This window comes from Orbicella faveolata, unplaced genomic scaffold, assembly GCF_042242905.1.
Source record: "Orbicella faveolata isolate gen_17 unplaced genomic scaffold, um_ofav_v1 contig_2, whole genome shotgun sequence".
In the NCBI taxonomy this organism is placed as follows: Eukaryota; Metazoa; Cnidaria; class Anthozoa; order Scleractinia; family Merulinidae; genus Orbicella; species Orbicella faveolata.
In genome coordinates this window covers 689,364-712,047 of record NW_028301547.1, presented here as the reverse complement: position 1 = coordinate 712,047, position 22,684 = coordinate 689,364, and the positions used below count along the sequence as shown (strand labels likewise).

General features: G+C 39.5%; 1 protein-coding gene across 3 annotated transcripts; it reads right to left on the bottom strand.

The window, feature by feature from the left end:
• Positions 1 to 685: 685 nt before the first annotated feature.
• Positions 686 to 16,228, bottom strand: LOC110042835 (uncharacterized). 3 transcript variants are annotated; one of them, XM_020748216.2, is made up of 7 exons: positions 16,164 to 16,228; positions 13,803 to 13,856; positions 12,314 to 12,351; positions 9,426 to 10,378; positions 9,140 to 9,295; positions 5,916 to 5,963; positions 686 to 5,711 (listed from the first exon to the last, which is right to left on the bottom strand). In XM_020748216.2, the coding sequence occupies exons 2-7, from the start codon at positions 13,841 to 13,843 to the stop codon at positions 1,665 to 1,667; spliced, it is 5,283 nt and encodes a 1,760-aa protein (XP_020603875.2). In that variant the 5' UTR covers positions 13,844 to 13,856; positions 16,164 to 16,228; the 3' UTR covers positions 686 to 1,664. The 3 variants fall into 3 exon arrangements, with proteins under 3 accessions (XP_020603875.2, XP_020603874.2, XP_020603872.2); XM_020748215.2 differs by lacking the exon at positions 16,164 to 16,228 and adding an exon at positions 15,658 to 16,150; XM_020748213.2 differs by lacking the exon at positions 16,164 to 16,228 and having other exon boundaries at positions 13,803 to 16,150.
• Between the last annotated feature and the right edge of the window lie 6,456 nt (positions 16,229 to 22,684).

The following is a 22,684-nucleotide window of genomic DNA, read 5'->3' as shown; positions in this document are numbered from 1 at the left end:
CCGCACTGGTGGTTATCCCTCCAAAAGCAATTTTCTCCATTGTGTAAGTATTTTTATGTTATTAGTAGTTTTGGTCGGAACGATAACACGACGACCCTGATTTGCGCTAAGATAACGGACGTCTGCCTAGTCTCAGTTAAAAAAAAACATACGTTAAGCATATGGTAACAAATACCAAACACTTCCGTCGGAAGTACTTTCGCTTTTTAGACTCCCTCCTAACCCCACTATCTGTCCCTGTGTCTCCAAAACAAATTGGGAAAAAGATGAGGTGGAGGATAAGGAATAAAGAAGGAAAACATGTAAGAGGATGTGGAACCAAAGCCACAGGCGGGCGATGATTAGAAAACAGAGGACGAGGAGGAGGAGATGGAGAGATAAAGAAACGGAGAACGTAGGTGCATAAGGGAAAAAATAGAGTAAGGAAAGCAAAGAAAACAGAAAATGAAGCGAGGAGGAAGACGATAAGACAAAGACGAATTAAGAAGGCATATAAGAAAAGGGCCATGACAATCCCGCCACCGAACACCATAAGGAGGGGAAGGAAAGTGAGACGTAAAGACAAAAGAGACGGGGAAAACAATAGAGAAAAAGACGAAGGCAACAACAATGCCGGCGTCAACAACTACAAAGATGGGCACGAAAAGAAGACCACGAAGAAGGAAGAGGAGAAAAACGACAATAATACCATCAAAATTTACATTTATTGTAACAAAGCAATGATATAAGATGTTTCAAGACTCGTATGAAATAATCGATATAATAATCTCATAAAAACTTTGTAAAAATAAAGAAAAATATTTCCAATAAGGTAGGAAAGTCAATTTGAAACATTAATGTAACGTAACTAAAACAAACAATTAATACCTATTTTTCTTGCATGAAAAAAGTTTCGAAAATTGATTGAAGTTTGTTTTAGCAGAAGCGCAAATCCCTGCCTATATACTTGGCCAAATCATTAATTTATAATCTAATTAAATAATTAACTCAGCTCATGGGAAAATCCAAGAACAGTTCAACCTCTCTCATATGGGCACCAAAGGGTAGAGTTGAGTATCAGTAACATTGAGGTGCTTTGCCATAGAGATTACATAATTGGGATGTATAGAGATAGCAGAGAGGTGCCCGTATTATGGAAGTGTCCTAACGAATGGTTGGATAGTCTATAATGAAAGCCAGATAATCTATGAAGAGAATTTAAAGAAACATTATCCAACTCAAATACGTTCTTGGTTGCTGCATAAAGCTCGAAATACCCAGAGTTGATTAAATATTTCGTACACTGTTCACATTGTTTCTCTGGGAGAGATTCTTTACAATAGGGGCACTCATTCCATCAAGAATCTAGTAAACTATTTAACGGAGCTCAGTCACGATATTTTGAGTTAGTTTGACCACGTACAAACCTGAAAATAGTAGTTTACTAAGATAGAGAGGTACTAAAGAGGTAGTAATCAACCATAAAGGAACAAGGTTGATTAAGCATGCAGTACATTAACGCGTTTTACAAACGACAAACTTGAAAAATTTAGTCTGAACTTTTCAAGATGCACAAACCGTGACGCAGCTCCTTTAATACTGAATTAGAAACAAATATAATAGTGCAACACACAACAGATGCTAAAACAAAAATGATTAGAATTATTTTGAAGAACCCACCAATGTTATATAGAGCTCAAAGAGCATGGTTTACTACATGGTCCAGCCAATCCATTGCTGCCTACTGCTCGCACAGTAAAGGAGTACAAAACATTCTTCTGTATTACGTGGCGTAACGTACATGCCATAGGCAGAGGCATAGCTTTCATTTCACCGAGTTTAATCCACCGGCCAGTATGGTTCAGCCGTAAACGTTCATCCTTGTTTTTCAAAAACACGTATACCTCAAAGAGGCTAATGTCGGTAATTTTGTTGTCAGGAGGCAGGTCCCACATAATCACAGTATTTCCGTTCATGATACGTAGAGCAAGACGAGGTACCGGCAAAGGAGATGTATTTAAGGGTGGGGAAGGTTCGTTGTTTATTGCAGTATTCTTATTGTTAAATTCTACTTTCGTCTTGGAATCAACTGAGACTCGACAAACGCCCTTCTCATCAACATTTTCCTTGAACAAAGAACTGGACGACGGTAATGTAAATGACGCTTTTTTGATCTCTTCAAAGTCTCTTACGATAGGCGTTTCCTGGAAAGTGCTGTTAAGGTACACAAAATTTTGTTTAGGAATCGCTTTAGGATTAACCTGACACTTCTGATATTGTTCATCTTGGCCTACTTTATTAATCGCTTGAGCTACTCCACCCATGCATGGGCCATCACTTGCTTCTAACTTCACATTAGCATTTAGGACAGGCACAGACGCCGGTAAATCTCTCTGTCCTTCACTTAATTCTGTTGACAGTTGTTCTTCTGGGAGATTCGTTTCGGGCATTTCCTGAATTTTGGTGTTACATGTAGCCTGCTGGGTATCACTGAGATCTGTGACAATGCCGCCAGTTGAAGAAACTTGTGTATCTTCCTCCAGTTGTATTTCCTCCATGGTAACATCAGATGATAATGGAACATGTTCTTGGTCATTGACTGCATTCTCTTGTTCACTTTTGCTTTCATTGTCACTTCTATGTTCCTGTTGATTGCAATGAACATCAGCACTGTGCACTGTGGCACACGTTCTAATACCTTCCAGCTGGCTATCCTTAAAACCCTGTTCTCTGTCATCTGAGGTCTGGTTAGGTTCAGGATCACACTCCATATTCTGGTCTTCACTGTTCACATTCTTTATTGGAGAATCAATGCTTGAGGTGTTTGTGTTCACATCACAAGTATCCTCTGTAGTGTGTACATCTGAGCGTGAGCGAACACGTCTTGCTGCAGCCATTCGTGGTATAATAGGAGACATCATAGCTGCATAAATGTCTTGGGAACTGTCATCATTTTCAGCATCATCTGAATCTTGTGGGTCTTTATTTTCAGTTCCTTTAGCGAGACCTGATAGACAAGGTGAAGAGCAATCTTGCCTATCTCCGACACTGTTGTCCTGTCCATCACCATCATCATTGCCTTGCTCTTCTTCCTCAGTGGCCGGAAAATATTCAGTTTCTTTTTCAGCTGCATTGCCATTTCCATTACGTACATTACGTACAGACGAGGGTGGTTCATTTTCTGTTTGCATCTTGTCAAAGTCAGTATCTAATACATTGTGACTTGAAGGAGAAACTGAAGTGTCTTCACTGGCTTTGTCCTGATTACGAGATGAACAACAGTTGTTGTTGTGTTGGTCCTTAACAAGCCCTTGGTTATCTGCTCCCTGATTTAATGATACTGTTTCTGCAGAATTATGTTCAGGATTCCTGGAGTAACGCTGGAAAGATTCCTTGTTTGAATCTCTCTCAGACGAGGCAGTGCTTTCACTCATTCCTAACATTTGCTTTGACTCTTGTGATTCGGTAGTGTTATCTGCCTTAGAAGTACCATCCGTTGATTCAGCAAGGGAGTTTGATGATACACGCCCAGTACCAGAAACATTTTCAGTTCTAGCGATTTCATTCTGTAAGGTTAATAGCTTCTTAACTACATCCTCTAATGCACCACTCGGGGTTTTGGGTGGCACCTTGTAAGGATCGTTATCAATAGAGAGATGACACAAGGTATCTTGCCTTGGGCTTTTTTGATCTTTGCCGTCTGTTTGCCTTACGACTGAACTTCCCAAATGGCTGGACCCACCTGCATTTCCTGGAGATGCACCAACTGGTATATTTGAGTCTCCTTCTTGACTGAAACGAACTAAGCGTTTCTGTGTATTGTTACTGAGGTTTTGACTGGGACTCACTTGGCTGGGCAATTGGTTTGCAGATGTATGGCAGTACAATGGGCTCTGTTCCGATACAGAAGACAAGGAATTTGTGCTACGGTCCGCATCTGGAGGTTGTTTATTTGAAAGCGGCGTATTCCTACTCGTCGACAACTTGCTCAATTGATGATCCAAATATCGAGGTTCTTGTGTCGTGGTAGTTTGCTTCTGCTTATAAGTGCCCTCACTTAAGCTCTTTTGTAGCTCGTTGTTAACAAGTTGAACTTCATTGTACCGAACTAGAGCTTCAACGTGAGCTTCAGCTCTTCGCTCTAGCGCGTCTTCAAGCAGTCTATCTGCGAGGTGATTATCAGTGCTTGATGTTCGGGAGGATGATGGGGTCTGATCAGACTGTCGTCCAGTCATCCTGGTCACATTGTTCTGTTGTACTGGTTGGGCATGTAGGTGTGCTTGAGAAGATTCAGGCTGTGACACTTCATGCTGTATACGAAGTCCCCCTGTTTGCTGTGGGGAGGCTACTTGATTGTGGCCCACTCTACGTTGAGGAAATGTTCCAAATGGTTGCTGCAAATTTCTTGATAATGCGGAGCTTGTTCGAGTGTGCGACATTGCTTGTGACCCCTCAGGTTGCGGCACTTGATGTTGAATACGAAGTCCCCCTGCTTGCTTAGGGACAGTTCTTTGATTATAGTCCACCCTGCTTTGAGGAAATGTTCCTAGTGATTGCTGCGAATTTCGTAATGTGTGCTGCTGTACTTGTGACCCTATAGGTGGTGATGCTTGATGTTGTAAAGGCAGTCCCTCTTTATGCTGTGGGGTAGTTACTTGATTATAAACCATCCTACTTGGAAGAGATGCCCCTAATGGTTGCTGTGGGTGTCTTAATGATTCTGCCGTAGTAGTGGTAATTTGACGTCTCATGCCATCGGCGAGATGTAGCATGACATCTCGAACACCAGATTTAGCATTTGCAGATATCTGCAATGAACTAGTTGGAGTCGTTTGTTGCCGAGTAGAATGTTGCAGTGCGCCTACAAACTGGGCAGGTCTACTGTTGTGTGATGTACTCTGAGCAGAAGAGACGGTTTGATGTGTTAACGATGCACTACTGTGTGCCAATAATTGATTTTGTGTGAATAATGGACTTAATGTAGCCATATTTAAATTTAACCTCTGCCCTGTTGATTGGTTCAACGTATCTGGTCGAGTGGCCTGTTGTGTTGACAGGGTGTTGTAGTTTATTGCATTTCGTTGAATGGCGGTATTGTAAACACCACTATAAGCACCTGGGTTAGGTCCCACAAGTGCTTGATTGCTGGACATCTGCGTGGTTGTAAGAGAGGATATGGGTATCAATTGATTTTGAGGTACTTGCGCATACAATGCTGCACCTGTTGGTTGACAGATATTGACTTGAGGAGAGTTAAGAGTAGTAGCATGGGGACTTGCAACGTTATTATAACCTGTTGTCTGCAAAATGTTTGCCAACTTATGCGCCAACATCTGCCAAGTGGTGTGTCCTTGTTGCGATTGCATACCCAGTGGTTGAGAAACTGTCACCTTAGCACTCTGCTGTTGGAAAGAAGGAGTTTGGCTGTACGATAATTGAACTGGATTTGATGCCTGAGTATGGTTAGGAACTTGCACTGGAGCTCTCCCTTGGACGTTGGGCATGACAATTCCTTGAACTCGAGCAGGTGAAACACTTTGTGTTGCGCACGTTGCTAGTAGTCTTGCGTCCAGTGGGGGATCAGTTTGACACGCAGTAGACTTCATTTCATTTGAAAGATCAACTGTCTGGCATCCAGTTGAAAATGATAGGATAGTTAAGTCAGGAGATGGCTCTCGTATCCTCCTCAAGGGTGATGTTGCTCTATCAACAGCTCTTCCTCGGCGGAGGCTCTAAAAATGATACAATGAATGTGAAGATCACAAAGTTTTTCTTCAAAATCGCTAGGAAACAACCAATTGAGGTGTTGATGGATTTCACACATCCATGGTAGCTTTAGACACTAAAAAAACCTGAGCTGGATCATTTTTTTTTCGCAATATTCAATAATTAAAGCACTGATATTTCCGAAAACAGCGGAACTCTCAGGTACTTACTAAGTCCATATTGATTTGAATTCCTCTTGAAACAGTTTCATTTTTCACCTGTAAATAAATTAACAAGATTCTGAGATTGGTTTACAAGAGTTGAATACCCAACCTCTTTAATTCTTAGAAAAGACAACGACAGATACATCTGTATTAACCTACAAAAAATAGTGTCTATTGTTACTGAAGCATACATGGATGCCTGTAGCCAATCAGTGGAACGAGTGCTTACCAGACAAGAAGATCTGTTAGATCTTATAACCGCGCTTTTAAAATTTAACTGTTTTCTTAGTACTACAGTCGCAACGCAGTCCATATTCCAAAGCAATCTTTGATGATTCATTGATTACTGTAGACATCACATTTCTTGATCAACACACACTCTATTATTGCACCATCAGTCGTAGCCGTTGTGACATCTCCGATGACGTAATAGTCTTAATCTGGAACTTTCTTCGGGATATGTATGGGCATGAAGATACGAACACTATTACAAACCGCTTTCTTTCTTTAAAGTCACAATTAAATTTAATTGTTTTTTCCCCTTGAGTTAAGGGTTAGCAAAGAAGTCACACAAGTCACATAATTCAAGAATTGCGTTATCTACGGCTATCTTTAGTACGGTGGTTATTTCCCTATCAATGACGTAATCTTTGCACGTTCTGACACGTTCTTTGCTTGGCTTGCAAATATTTAATTTTCCTTCCGATCTATGAACTTGCTGCGATGAAACAGTCAAAGGATTTACTTCATTTGCCTAAAACCACAAGAAATACTCGCAAAATTAAAAATAAATTAATGACCGTCGCTTCTGCCGAAATAAACTTGCAAAGTAAACACGATCTTATTTGTCACGTAGCGAAAGTGAAAGCTGCAACGTCAGCGCATTCCATGGCTGACGTAATACCTTTTTTCAGCGTATTTATTATTCCCTTTAAATCCAACGCTTTGATAAAACGAAAAGAAAATATATTTTACCCACAAAAAAGAAAACAATATCCGTAAAATTGTCCGTGTATTTATGTTTTAACAGCTTCTGGCGGAAAAACATCACACGTTGCATGACTCAAAGTTTGGCCGAGCGGAGGTCTGCGTCTGGTCACCGACAAAAAAAAAAAAAACAAGAAGATCTCTTAGATCTTATAACCGCGCTTTAAAAATGAAACGGTTCGCTTAGCACTACCGTCGGAACGCAGTGCACATTCCAAAGTAGTCATTGATGATTCTTTTCTTACTGTAGACATCACATCACTTGATCAACACAAACTGTATTATTGCACCATCAGTGGTAGCCGTTGACAAATCTCCGATGATGTAATTGTCTTCATCTAGAACTTTCTTCGGGATATGTATGGGCATTAACGATATGAACGACACAATAATAACACTGTTAACAACAGCTTTCTTTCTTAAAAGTCATGATTAAATTTGATTGGTGTTTTCCACGAGTAAAGGGCTAGCAAAGTAGTCACACAAGTCATATAAAAAAAAACCCTATCCCGACCGATGTATCGATTTTGGTCACTTCAGTGACCACAGATTGAACACGTGACAGAAAATTGGCGTTACTTTTGATTCTCACCAAATTTGTCATATCCCCCCTCGGGAGAATTTTGTCAAGTTAGCTAATTTAGTATGCAAGCCACCGTAATGGCGGTCACCGTCGACGAAATGTTTATTTGCTCGGTATTTGCTCAAAATTGGGGCAAAATCTTTCGGAGATGGAAATCAGGACATTTGTAAGGATACAGAAAGTAATTTGGGGCCGGTTGCTGGCTTCTAAGGCTGAATTTATCCAGAAGTAAGCTGTATTTTCGTTTTCGTGCCGAAAGCCGTGCGATGAAATGTTATCGGCTTGTTCTGCTGTCTTGTTCTGTTTTTCTCTTGGTCTTTGTTGTAGCCCGCCGAGGCCAGTCTTTCGTCTAAATGAGTTGAAAAAAGTTCGAAAAAGATGTTCCCATTCAAGTTTAAGCTCTCAGGCGATAATTCTGGAGATTTTTGGCCGAAACGTTCGGCTTTGTTATGTTGATGTTTTTCGGTTGCTATGGGCGACCGTTGCTTCCTTTGTTAGGTCAAGTCTGGGGAGTGAGGTCACAAAAAAATTCTAAATAATTCTGGTTTTGTTCGATTTCGCTGAAATTTTAACACGATAAGGCTGGATTGTTAAGGAATAGATTTACCTTCTGCCGATGTGTGGTAGCTATTAACGCTGAAGTGTTATATCGCTTCGAAGTCAGGGTTTTGAAGAGATTTTTTTTGCAACGTGTGGGTTCGGCGTGATTTTGTAATCGGAGGTTTTTATTGACCCCGAAGGAAAAAATATCCGGAAAAGGTCATTTCATCGACGATTCAAAGGAATATAAATATGTATATGTTCCGAGCTAAATTTCTGCTGAAAAAATATAATTTTTGACGAGCGCTGGGTTTTTAATTTTTTCCCGCGAAAGTCAGTATCGGAGATGAGATTTATTAATGTTTCAACAGCTTTTGGCGAGTAAACATCACAGGTTGCCTGACTAAAAATTTGGCCGAGTGGAAGCGTGGGTCTGGTCGCAGACAAAACTGCGAAAAAAAAAAAAAACCACGGGTAAACCATGAACCGCGCTCGGCCCATGGCCGCGCGGTTAATAATAAACCACGGGTAAACCTAGAACCGCGCTCGGCCCATGGCCGCGCGGTTAATAAACACTTATTCTATTACACAAGATTACCAGAACCAAACTTTAAAACGATGCCTTGATAGTCCGAGTGTCCTCGATGTTCAAAAATGTCCAAAAAGTTCCGATCCGTACTGTACAAGCCGAGGATTAAAATTAAACTTATTTAAGTGAACAAAAAAAAGGGCTAAGTTGACGTAATATATGCGAAACACGAACGATTGCAACTCTTACACAGAAGGATTACGTAACGCAAAAAAGTCTACTCAAACACTAATGACTGATTGAACGCAATTGTCTCCTGTTCGACGAGTACCAGTTGAAAACAAAGTTCAGTCTTTGAGAACTGAGCTCACAATTTTTGTTCTGAATTTGTTAGGCAACACAACTTTTTAATTCCTACTTTACCATGATGGCATGATAGCCGTTGAAGTACTCTCAAGTGCTTGTACTATCATTTGATTTGATAAGAATCAGGAATTCTCGAGGTGCTTTAATTCATGAAGAGTTACCAATGGCAGCCCCTGCTGCTCTGACTGTAGCATACATTAGGGGTGTGTACATATGGATCCATACCTTGGATGAAGGCAGCAAGTCATTCACAAGGTCCCTCAGTTTTACACACTCTAAGAGAAGTTCTTTATTTCTCTCTTCTAGATGTGAAACTAGTTCTTCTAGTTCTGTCCTGGCTCTTTTTTCTTCAGTGACCGTTGTCAGTAAGGTATTCATGGCCTATATTGAATCCATTAATACAAAAATAATGTAAGTATGCAACAGGCCAAAAGGATGAGACTTAAGGAAAATAAAGAATGCCGTTTACATGTACACCACATTGTTTGAAAGGCAAAGAAGCTCCACAAACCTCTAGCGTATTGTAGTCACTTGAATAATCAATCGTGCTATCTCCTGCACGTACTTCAGCAGATCTCGACATCACACCGCTGCTTTCTTCAGCATTTCCATTTTCAGCCTCATTCTCATCTGGCAGAGCATTATTGGAAAGCTGACCTAATATGTCACGGCTACCCGGGGAAACACTTCTGGGTTCATTTCCTTCCTCTGGAACACTCGTCGTCCAAGGTTGCAGCGTTTGGTCCGTTTCATGATTTACTTCTTTATCTTGCTCAGAGGCAGTAATGACATCGGCTGCTTGACTGTCGTTATCAGATGATGTCTGAGTGCATCCTATTTCAACCTGCATACAGGTCCTCGACACAACATCAGGATGGCAAGGTACTGTTATACAATCTTCCTCATGCATTAAAGGTGATAAGCCATTGTCAGAGGAGGGGAGCTCGTTTGAACAAAACAAATTTTCCTCTGTTGACACTGGTCCTGATAAACCCTCAGCATTGTTTAGTTGACCTCCTCCCTTGCAGTTAATGCTTTTGACATTGTCCTCATCAGAGTGCGCTGCACTATCCTGTAATGGACTGAGGGATGATCCATCTAAGAGGTTTGTCAACCGGTGTCTGATGGGACTCTCTTCCACTGTCGTTACTGGCTCTTTCACTACTTTTGTTGTCTCTGTTGATACTGTCTCTATTGTTGATGCACTTGGGGAGGTAGACAGTAGACTCTCTTCTACTGTCGTTACTGGCTCTTTCACTACTGTTGTCTCTGTTGATCCTGTTTCTGTTGTTGATGCACTTGAGGAGACACTGGTATTCACAGTAGCAACATTTTCCTCGTCAACTTCCTTGTTAGCTGTTAATGGTGCTTTCAGATGTTTTGAAGAGATTTTTCGTAATCTCTCCAACTGTTTTTGAGACAATTGTAGCCTAGGAATTGTGACTTGCAACCGAGGCCTTTTGCCTGTTGGTTAAAGTCAAAGATGCAATGATTAATTATATCACAGATGACTAAGGTATAAGACAAACAATTCCACAACATCTGGATCAGTCAACCAGATTAAGAATAATGCCGATTATAAATCAGAAACTAGAAATGCAACATTAGGAGTTTCATTGAGGACCAGCCGTCCAATTTTGCTTGCCATCCATCTGGAGGAAAGGTTTTCTCAAAGAAAACTGCAGTTCAAAGTGTTTTCCCTGTTTGTGAAAACCAATTGCCTTCCGGCTGGAAATAGTAATGAAACTCCTGAACAATATGTTTGCCAATTATAGGATACATTGTACACTGCATATCACAACCTTGTGAGTGTTGTTTTCCTTTGACGATGCATTTTGCCTCTGTCAGTACTCTCACCAAGGAAAAAAACTCATAGTTCTCCTTGGGGCCATGCATTCAGTGTTTATCATAAGAACATAACCCACAGGGCTTGAAATAATTTCTGGAGAGTCTCCTGATACGATTACCGGCCAAATTCATTTTAGCTCTGTCATGTGTCATTTCTGGTTGGTCAAATTTATAAGATAAATAACTCTTAAAACAGGAGCCCATGAACCAAACTGGTATTATATATTTCCAAAAAAGTTGTTGCCTAGAGCTTATAGCACTTTAAAGCACTCATTGTCAACAGTAAAAATAAATTACCGCAGCAAAATGAAAATAAGCTTAATAGTCTATTAATAGGTACAATGTCTGTAAGACTAACCTGTAACACATTAAATAAAGTTATCATATACATTTAATTCGTCCAGTGCCTCTAAATATGATGATTTCTGGTGTATGCATCACGGTGTGAGATCTTGAACCTAAAACTCTGCCAGTAATCCATGTTACTCCCCATTACAAAAGAAGAAAATTTGTATTCATCGAGAAAAAGCTTAGTAACCAGGCATTTTAATGCAACAGATAAGTGCATAGATAAACTTGCCAAGAGTGGAGTAATTATTGGTTTTATAAAGTATAGTTCCTTTGCATTATACTTTGATTATATTTATTCTGTGCTGAGGAATTACTTTATATGCAGGGAGAAATGTGAAACTTGAAAATTAACTAATAAAAGTAAAAATATTTCTAATTTTGTGACTAGAAGTGTGCAAACTCTGGTGTCTGTTTCAATGGGCAAATTGTAAATGATTCTAGTTGCATTTCACTCGGGAATTCAGATTAAAGTTCCAAAATACACAGCAACTCGCTACATACTGATAACAACTGAAAAAACTGAACAGCATGGAAACTTTAATTTATTTCATTTTCAATACAACTGAATGTGACTGGTCAACATGACCGGCAAGATGAAAGATTCACTGGTCAAATTCCCAATCAGTCCGAACATTGTCAGTTGACCAACCATTATTTCAAGCCCTATAGAAAACACTAATAGCCTTCAGCCAATTGACGACTAGTACAGTATGTGTTGCTTGAGTAAGTTGGTGCAAAAGATACTAAAAGAAAACACCAAACAGAGGTTGCATTAGGAGGCAGTGTGGCCGAATGGTTAGGGCGCCAGACTAGAAACCTGGAGGTCGCGTGTTCAAGTCCTGCTCTGACCACTTAGCTGGAGTTGTTTCTTGGTAGACCCTAGTTCAACTCCTTGGTCATGCTTGTAAATAGCCAACTGGTCTGCCTCCCGCTGGTTCGGATTTTTAAGCCTATTCGGTTAGTTGATATATTTGTTTCCTTCATTTAAAGCAGCATGCCTGTGAACTAGCTAGTAACAGCTAAGCGCATTGACCACTACAAACAACACTTTTTTTTTCGATGCTACCACATTGAGTCTTCAACTTGCATTCAACTTCTCACTTACACTTAAATGCACTAAAATTATAATCTGGAAGAAATTCTGTATTGCCTCTTGAAAATAACCACATGAAGTACAGGATGATTCATTAAAATTCTCACCTTTTCCATCACCATAACTTGATTCATCAAAATTAAGTCTGCAACAAAATAAAACATGGTCATCATTATTGCAAACATGTGGCAGCTATGCAGACTGTACTAAACAAAACTAGAGCTGTCTGAGTTAAATTTCATGACATCCAGGCCCAAAATAACAAATGAAAGAACAAATAAACATTACATGAAAATCAAACATTAGTAAAGCTTTGTCGATACCTCTCTGCACAATCAAATATAGCAGACTGAACTTGTAAACAAGAACTTCAGGTAAAAAAAAGTTAGATTTGAAAATCATCTACAAGTAACTGCAATTTTATTACAATGATGCTTTCTATAAACTTGGTAATATAGATGTGGCCCATCTAGATTAGCACAAGCTACCTGCAGGTTCGCACTGCTGCTATTGTCAAGCTCTTTTAACTTAATGTGCAAATATTCTTGTAAAATTGTAAATATGAGAGTCATAACAAAGTTGTTGTTGTTGGCATGCATTAACAACTTCCCACACATGGTTCTGCTGTATGAATGTGCTATACAGTCTTGAAAATGCTGTCTACTGCCAGAGTCAATTTATAATGAGAAGGCAGCCTGATGTTTGAAAATTCAACTGTAATGAATCTTTTTTTACAGGCCTACACGGATAACAGTGACCTTCTGCACAAGCTCTCATAGGAGTGGTCCTTTGAGGAAAAGAGAAGTCCACCAAAGAGCATTACATTGACCTTTTGATTGATATTCTTCTCCACCCCCTACCCAAAAGAGACAAACGCAAAATAGATGCTGTTACACTGTAGAATATTAGGAACCTTTAGGTTGGACTAGAGTACGAAATTGAGTTTGAGTACAATTTCGAACAAGTGGCGCTTACAGAGCCCTTACACTTCATGTTGGTTTGTGATGTGATAATGTGACACCTGCAAACTACAACTGAAAAGTCCTACTTGTACCCAATGGGAGGCACGGTGGCCTCATGGTTAGTGTGCTTGTCTCCAGATCGAGCGATGAGGGTTCGAGCTCTGGTCAGGGACATTGCGTTGTGTTCTTAAGCAAGACACTTTACTCTCACAGTGCCTCTCTCTACCCAGGTGTATAAATGGGTACCAGCGAACTTAATGCTGGGGGTAACCCTGCGATGGATTAGCATTCCATCCAGGGGGGACTAGAAATACTCCTAGTCACTTCATGCTACAGAAACCAGGATAAGCTCCAGCCTGGTGGGCCACTTGGCCCATATGCAGACTTTAACTTTACTTACTTGTACTCAGTCTTGATACATACTCAAATTTAAAGTCCCTTATGGTAATAACTCCCTTTTTTGATGTCTTAACAAGTTATACTGTCATTGTAGACATTAAGTAAGCACCTCATAGTTTTTCTTGCCTGTACAGGGCTGTGAGACTGATAACATCATATAAGGAGTGTGTATCATCTCCGAGTCAATACATTTAATTCCGCTTATATACTTATGTATTCAGAATATAGCACTCACTTCCGTTTTGTGGATCCAGTCAGACTCAAATCTCTTTCCATTCCTAATCCAAACCTGTTAAAGAGTAAAATACTTATACTTAACTTATGCCAGAAAATATCCATGCCACTCCTATCACAATGTCATGTCAGAGACTGCCACAAGTGTTCAGGCCATGTTGCTTGTTAAATGCGCTATTAGGCTTCAGGACTTTCTCACTTTTTGCTTGATTTTCCCCTTTGCATGAGGAATATTTTGTTCAAAATCAGGGCAAAACAAGTCTCCTATTTATTTTATACATGTAGATACATGTATTCCTAGCAGTCACACAAGAGCTGATGCAGATTTCTTGAAAAGACTTTTATAGAATGCTGAACATAACATGCACACTTATAGGGACAAATCTCATAAAATAAACCATTACCACTACAAAATGTGCTTCTGATCAACTTCTGATTGAGACTCTTCACACGAACTAAGGAAAAAAATTACTTTTTCGCAAACAGGCCTTTGACTAGAAGTTAGAACACTCCTGTGCTTATAATTATGAAGGTAATACTTTTACAACAACATTTTTAACAGAATTTTAGAAAAACGACAAAACCTTTGAGTTTACAAAACATGTTTTGACAGAAACTTCTGTCATCCTCATTTAATCCAAGTACAAAGCGATGGTAGCTCGATTTATAACAAGTAGAAAATGCTAATTGTGATAAATAGTAACAACAGAATGAAGCAAAGCATGAAAGTGTGAGAATTAAAGAGATAGTTTTAGATTAACATGGTGTAATTGTTGATTCAAAGAGGGTTGTTCTATATGAATAGCATCTTTTAAGTTAAAAACTGGTGGAGGCGTCATCCAAAACATGGAAACAATCTGTAGAACACAGGGCACGACAATGTTCAGAATTTTGCAGATGTTTGAAAAAGTGCTTTGTACTTGGATTAACTGAGGATGACAGAAGTTTCTGTCCAAATATGTTTGTAAACTCAAACATTTTGTCGTTTTCTTAAAATTCTTGACTTGTCTACTACTATCAAGACCCTTTGGAAAATTTTAAACCAAGTGAAGGAAAAATACTATTGGAGTCCTGTGCACTGTCAGTATAAACTCTACAGATCCAATCATTGGTAGGGAATGGTGGAATAACTTATTTTACTTGAAAAGTTAAGCTTCAAAACTCAAACTGAAACGACTGAAAACTGCTCAGGGTTGAAACTACCCAATAGAAAGAGACAAAAATTTCTTTGATGTCCCCAACATGATGCAGTGTTTCAAATTTTGTTGCAGACCTACTGTAAAGCTCATGTAGAGGCTCCTCATTAAAACCATAGACTCGGGTAGGATAAAAATAGAGCAAATTTATAACAAATGCCCTATAGTGTTTTCACAACAAAGGTGATTTGCACAAGTGGTTTATTCAAGAAATGACTAGTTGAAATAGAGAGATCATTTAAATTTTGTCCCACACAAGGGGCCATGACATTTGGAAGACAAATCCTCAGTAATTGTGCCCTCAGATCAAATCTTTTGGTTATGCTGGGGCAAATCGCAGAGACAATTTATAAATATAGAACTGGATAAAAGGTTAGTCAACCATATTCATTCCTTACAAATAAAAGATCCATTTATCTGAGCACGCCATGAATACAAAAATACTTTTAGGTGATAAAGAAAGCTGGCACATACTTCTGTATCCAATATATGTATTACTAAGTAGAGAAACTGAGCAGCAGAGCAAGTTGCATCACATCTGTTCGTCGCAACAAACCTCTCGGCAGCTCTCGTTAACCATTACGTTTAGTGTCACATTTTGTAAACAAAATATCCCCGATCGCTGTGTTCACAGCCGCCGAATTTGCGACTTCTACAAACCTCCAAATTCGCTTAGTTCTGACCAGTTAAACCAAAGAACAACGGTGGAATGACAGAGCAGGTTCACAAAGAAGAACAGACCAACATGCAGTTCACAACATCAGTTCAGCGAAATTTGACAAGCGCGCCAAAATAAATTAACCCTGCTCTCGGCGACGCGCTTGTCGAGGAATCCCAGCCTATCTGTCGTGATAACTTCCAAACTCGTCCAAATCATGACTTAAGTCTCCATTAGTAGTCAGAAACCTTTGCACTACTCAACAAAACGTGCGTCGAGAAATTCAATTCACGCCGGAATTAAATACAATCGGCTACAGAGCGAGAAAGTTCAAACTCCATCAAACCACCGTGCCCTCAGCCATGCGTGTCGCCTCGAAATACAGAGTGCTTTTGTTTGGGAAGCTTTTCCGGACCGCATTCTTTCACTACTTATTCATAACATATTATATGACCGGAACTCAAGCGAAGTATAAGAACAGTCAGGCGGAAAAACGCAGAATCCTTACCTTTAGAAGTGTACCGTGAATCGACTCACTTGAAAACATTTCAGTCGTGACAGTGAGCACGTGACAGCATCGATGACGTCAGATGCGAAGTGATTGCTCAATGTCATCATGACGCGCCAAATTTCAAAGATGAGTCCTAAGAAGATTTCATTTTGTTGCGCTAAGGGGAAATAAATAGTTTTGCAACGTTCAGGAAACACCGTAGTGCCCTTGTAAGTTGCTGGACAAACAAATCATCCAATTTCAACTGGCAGGTGCAGGATTTGCATTTGAATGAGTTATCACTTTGACCTGAAAGGCTGAAAACCCCTTATAAATCAAGGCTACGAGGAACAGTGAAATTGTGAACTTTTTTCTGGCTCTAACTCATCCTTGACAAGGCCAAGGTCTGGCCAGCTCAGCCGTTCATGAAAACAATCAACACATTTGAAAACAGGCATAAACCGGCAGGAAAAGCCAGTCCGGCAGTCGTCAGTCAGTCATCTGGACATGGCGGTCACTGGCGTACGTTTTCAGTCAGACACATCTGATCGATATAAAACCGACACTTAAATGCGAAGAGCGGCTCTAAAAACCTTAAACCATGACAATGAAAAAAAGATTTACTGGTACATTTTTGGTCCAGTTCGGGTGAATATATTAGGCTGGACTCAAATTGTTACAAGTCAATCAAAACTATAACAAACGAGACTAATGAGGTCAGCTTTTGTTATATACACTAATAGTAATTTTTACCTTTATAAGCTTATGTTGATTGCCTTCTCTTCCTTTGAATGTTCTCTCCTAATTATCTTAGCGAAACTTAAAATTTTGCTGAAAATGTCAATCAGCCCACGACTGCTTATACTGACTACCTTTTGTCAGCTTGCAATATATCTTAAGATTCTATGAAAAGGTGGTATCAATGAAAACAAATGATCATTGTTTCATCAACCATCCTGTATTTGCATCCGCGCTTTCAATGAATAGCAGCAATATCTACATTTCTCTTATTCATTTTATGTCGGCTTTGTATCAACAAACTACGAACCAATATTATTTTTAGAAAAGACACTTCAATCAGCCCAACTGAACGGAGAATGGCGCAGATTGCGCAAAGGAAAAGAGAACATTGTAATTGTAATTTTTACTCCTTGTGCTAAATTGTTAAAAGGAACAAAAGCGTATAGCCTTATTGGCAGGTCAATTTCAATGAAATGCCCTCAATGGTACTGGAGCTCCACCCCGTGGTCGACGAGCGAGTGATGCTCGAGCAAGCGAGGTCGTCCTAAAATACGAATGGCGCGCAATTGACGTGTGCTCTATCTCTAGTTACGCCGCTCCCAAATAATTCTCGTAAGCTAACACGATAAAGGGCACTATAGTTCATTTGTGCTTCTGACATTTGTAAAGATAATCTTTCACTTACATTGTTCCCAAAAATACATTAATGCTGGTAGATCCCACTCGAAAACTAAAAATGTAGCGCGCTACGTAACGCACAATGGTCAACTCGGAACCGTTTATCATAATATCAGTAATTTCGGCGTTGCTTGATTACACACTGCAGAGGCTGGATGCAGACAGGAAAGGAGTCGAAAACCCCGTAAGAAAAGTAATGGTTTTCAAAGGCCCCGCGGCTGATTAAACATGGAGATTGTAACCTTTCGGCAGTGTAAATTTGAGTCAACAATTTTTTTAATAAACACTCGCCATTCATGTTCTGTTTTAACAAAGATTAACACATTTTTATTCATTTTCTCAAAATAAGATGTAACTTTCCTGCAGAATCGACTCAGAATCACAAGCTATTTGTCCTTGACCCTGTACTCTCGATCAAAGGGTAGGGTTAGTGTTTCGGTGACTGGAAAGGAAAAAAATTGACAGCACTGGAATCAACACTTTAATTTACACTAAGTGTAGCTATATTACTTTTAAAAGAAATTATTATGGTCTTCGGCAACCATTTCATCTTTCATACACAATTGCAAGAACGCCGGCCAAGGTCGGACAATGGTAGCATATATTAAAACAAGCGCATTTAGTGCGTGTCCGATTTAGCTGTAGAAATAAATATTGCAAATTATCAAACAGGGGGATCATGACAGACCAGGATATGGACCGAAACACCACCTTTAACAACAGCCTCTTAATTTAGTTTCCTTATGACATCACAGATCTGCTCTTAATTGCCAATCGTGATGCTATTGCCTTGGAAATTACGGCTTCGCGATGGTTTATAAAAAGCTTTTTCATCCTAACCGATATTCATTACGAAACTTAACCATGAAAGCTTTTAATTTGTTATTCCAATTTTTTTTCATGACAACATATTGATGGTTGTCAAGGTACTTAAGCTTTTCTTTCAGAAAAAGACAAAGAGCTCGAAACGCCGCAACGCTGTTTGATTGAATGCTTTTTTTTTGAAAGGAATGATAGAAAACAAAAACCTTATAATGAACGGCTTTAATAAATGGCACATAATTATAACGGAGCTCCGGCGACCATTCTCGCCAAGCGGAGCACCATACTCATAGGAACCCGTGAGTTGCTTTCCTAATGGTCATCATGGCTAGCGGTACTGTATACGCACGACGATAACGACGACGTCGTCGCACAAAATGGCGGCCAAACTCCAGCTAATAGGCTGCCTTGGTTAACAGCGTACATCTTTGATATTGTTCATTCATGTTAAAGCCAATTGACACCTGTCAAGATAAGGTATCTGCTGACGAGTGTCCCGTTACCATATCAGCTCATTGAAGTCACGTGTTTGTTGAAGTTGACAGCTGCAGAGGTACTGGTTTGCAATTGGATCGCACGCTCAAACCAGGTTAATTCAATGAAATCAGGAGCTCAGCTTTTAGGCTTGGCTAAATCTATACATTGGTCTTCCATAGTGGTCGGTGATGAAGATTTCGTTTCGTCACCCTTTCTCAGCAGATTTTTTAAGTTCGCCACGAAAAAAGTTTACTGCACATTTGCCATACATACCTTAGCTAGTTGCATGGTTTTGATTCCCTAAGAACAGGTTTCATAATAATGACGATAACATTCCTTCGCTACAAAGTGGTCGTCAGAGGGCAAGCCAACTGAAGATTCCCTCACATTGCACTCAGACTGCCCCCTCTCACCTTAAAGGTTGGATGTGCTAATTTGCCTTATTTGGTGAAAATGGTTCATTTCCTTGCAAGGTTCGGAACTTTGATAAGACTGTTTGCTTTCGGCTGAGCTCTCTACTGAGAATTTATTGGAATATCAGGATTGTGGTAGCAAAACATTTGCAGGAAAATTCCAGTGCCGGCTCTTCTATTATTACAAACCATCTGAAGTGATGCGAAGGTGAAATCGGGATGGGTAATAAAATTCTGCAGTTATATCGTATAATGAAATTCATTTTCATTTAATGTTCTTATTGACTACGTAGCATAAAAAGTAACCATTTACAGGAAACAAACATTTTGTAAGCACATTTTCCACTTGGATATTTCGGTTGGAAATTTTGGACTACCTTTCAAGACGTTTCGCCTTACCATTTACATTTTGACCGAAATTTCCGGAATTTTCCGTTAAATGATAAACGACCAAAGAGACAGCAAAGGAAACGCATAAGTAGATAAATATGTTCTAATACTTCTTGTCAAAGCGGTCATAAAGAGTGGCTTTTCAACCTTCTACAAAATTAACTAATATTAAAATCAATTTTTAAATAAGTTCCATTAACAATAAGAAATTCCCCTGGAAGAATTACCAATCTTTTAAAACATGGACACGGCGTACGCTACCAATCTTACTTCCATTATAGGTCTGTATAGCGTACAAAATGTCTCTTTTAATTAGGGCCTGCTCGTTCAATAAATGCTCAGTGGCGTGTCCAGCAATATTGAGCGTCGCGAAGAACAAATCTGCGATAGCGACGTTCACGAGAAAGAGATGTGCCAAGGTACGCATTGTTTTGTTCGAGACAATGGTTAAGACGATCAAAAGATTGCCGAGGAAAGCGATTGAAAGTGCGACTCAACGGCCGTGAAAATTGGGTGAAGCGTTTCTTGTAGGGAAAGAAGCGAGATGACATCCATGGGAGGCATCTCCGGAACGAGCTGTCCAAGACAGGAGACGTTTCCTGGCGGGGCGGAGCAGTTTGGTTTTGTACCAGAATCATTGTACATCTTTTCTTGAAAACGGGTCGGTTTTTCAGCTAGATAATGACAGTTCTTTGTAAGATCCCCGAAAAGTTTTGCTTGCTTTGTATGATCACAAACTGCTGAAAAACTCTTAACGAACAATTTCAGCCCTTAGCAATTAATGAAGAAGCGCTGTCGAGTAAGTGAGATGTAAATATTTGTTACTTTTAATCTACTGTACAAAGGAAAAGCTTTTTAAATATTTAGAATAGCAAAATCTGCATATCAATACCAAAGACTTTACTTTTACTTTTGAACCAAATGAGAAAATGCTTATTAAAAATTGGTGGTAGACCTGGCAACCCACGAAATTCATACTTTTCATTTCAGAAATAAAAATAAAAATAAAGAAATTGAAGGTGTTTGTGAAAATTTGGTTATGTTCAACTTGTACAAAGAATTCTTTGCAAGAACTTTGTCTTAGATTTTTCAGCCATTCTTGCCATATACCTGGTATGATTGTTCAGCAAAGAATAACTTCGACTCATTCTCAAAACAAAAGGATTTTATGAAATTGTGAAAAATAATAAAGTGCGAGAAAAACTCGGACGATAATTTGAGGGAAATGATTTCACTCGCATTTTATAAAACTAGGGTTATGGATATGATGATTTGATGAAATTAACACTGTTGAGCTTTATTGTGAACAGTTCAACAGTCGTACACAGGTAACATTAACTTTAGCAGATTTCAAATTAAAGCCTGAGGATTACTATTTCCATAATAACTCAGTCACAGAGGTTCTAAAGCGGGCAGCGTCCAGCACTACGCCGGAAAAATTTGAAAACGTAGCTTTATTTCTACCGTCCACACTAATCCGTGACAAAAACGGAGCTTTCCCGAAACGCTCTTCAAACCAGAGGACTGTGAAAACGTCGGGTTTTCCTTTTCGTGTGGACGATTTTGAAAACGGAGCTTTTCAGAAACGGTGGCGTCACGATAATCGTGTGATTTCCCTGAACGATTTTTCCTCAAACGCAAATCCAAAATGACCCGTGATTGTGCGGTTTTCAAATTCCTCCAGCGTAGTGTGGACGGAAAAAATTTGATGCGTTTTCAGAGTGAAACCTCCATTTTCAAATTCTTTCGGCGTAGTGTGGACAGGACCTAAATCTCTGGCAAGTAAGGCGAAACCGCATTTGGCGTACGTTTTGCGCCTGCATCCTTAATTTCTTGCTCGTATTTTCAAATTGGCCTCGCTCTTCGCGCTCGTCCGAGTTTGAAAATACTGGCGCGATTTCTCCCTGAATTGTACTCCACTCGGTCCGATTACTATTACAAAGTATAAATTTATTTATTGTGACCTTTTCAGACAAAGCAGTCGAACTAAAAATTACAAAAATCGACCTTTCACTGAATTATATTTTTACGTGGTTCAAAACACTATACCGTGGTAGAATTCTAAGAGAAGCCTCACAATGATGTGTTACTACAAAAAGAAAAACTCCAGAGGTGATAACTACTACAAGAATGATTAAAATGCGACAGGATTGAAACGAATTATGCCAACCAGCCTGAAAATTTATTTTACGCTTTATTTTTTTTAAGGATGTGCAAGCGGTGTCATTTTTTTAAATCCATGTTTGAGGCCAAAATTATTCAAAAGTAATGTAGTTATTTCTGAACAATTCATGTTGATATAACCCCAAAACTCTTTTGCTCGGTTCCGGAAACGAATAAACAAAATTATATTTTTGAAAGGCGACAAACCAAAAATCCAATTACATTCAATTCATTAGGATGCAAGCAATATTTTCGACAGTATGCCCGCAAACAGACAGGTGAGCTTCACACCTTTCCAGTTTCTAACCTCAAATCTGGAAATTGCAGTTTTAACGAAGGACGTTAATGTAAATATCCTGTTAATTGGCATACATTAATTTAATTCAAAGATTCAGTGTGTGCGGAGTGTGTTAGAGTAAAACAGCTGTCTCGTCAGACCCCAGTGTGGCAGGGAGCGCAGAGTTTGATGGTTTGGTAGTAACCGTTTTCTGAGTGCAACTGGCCCACAATTCCACGCGCATCAGCAAACGGGGGTGGCCTGGCACGAGGAAGTGAAAAGTGAACCCTCGGAAGAAGAATGATTTTCGCATGCTCTGTCTTTGCGAAAAGATTCATGGAAAACTGTAAAAGGGACAACGATTTCCTGAAGATATCTATATCTCTTATACTCTGGGCACCAAAGGTTTTTTCTTACTCGGCCTGCGGAGGGTTGGTTAGGGTCGACAAGAGACCGACGACACCATCAGTGGAAACTTTGCATGATAAGTAAAAATTTGAGTCTGATCACTGGTTAGGGATATTTTGGATTAAGGTACGAGTATAGGACAATTTCTCGCTATACAACCATTCTTGGTC

Coding starts and splice junctions, on each gene's coding strand:
- LOC110042835 (XM_020748213.2), bottom strand. CDS start 13,906: ATGGATATTTTCTGGCATAAGTTAAGTATAAGTATTTTACTCTTTAAC. Junction 9,296..9,425: donor GTGACTACAATACGCTAGAG/GTTTGTGGAGCT, acceptor GATTCAATATAG/GCCATGAATACCTTACTGAC. Junction 5,712..5,915: donor TTCAAATCAATATGGACTTA/GTAAGTACCTGA, acceptor TATCATTTTTAG/AGCCTCCGCCGAGGAAGAGC.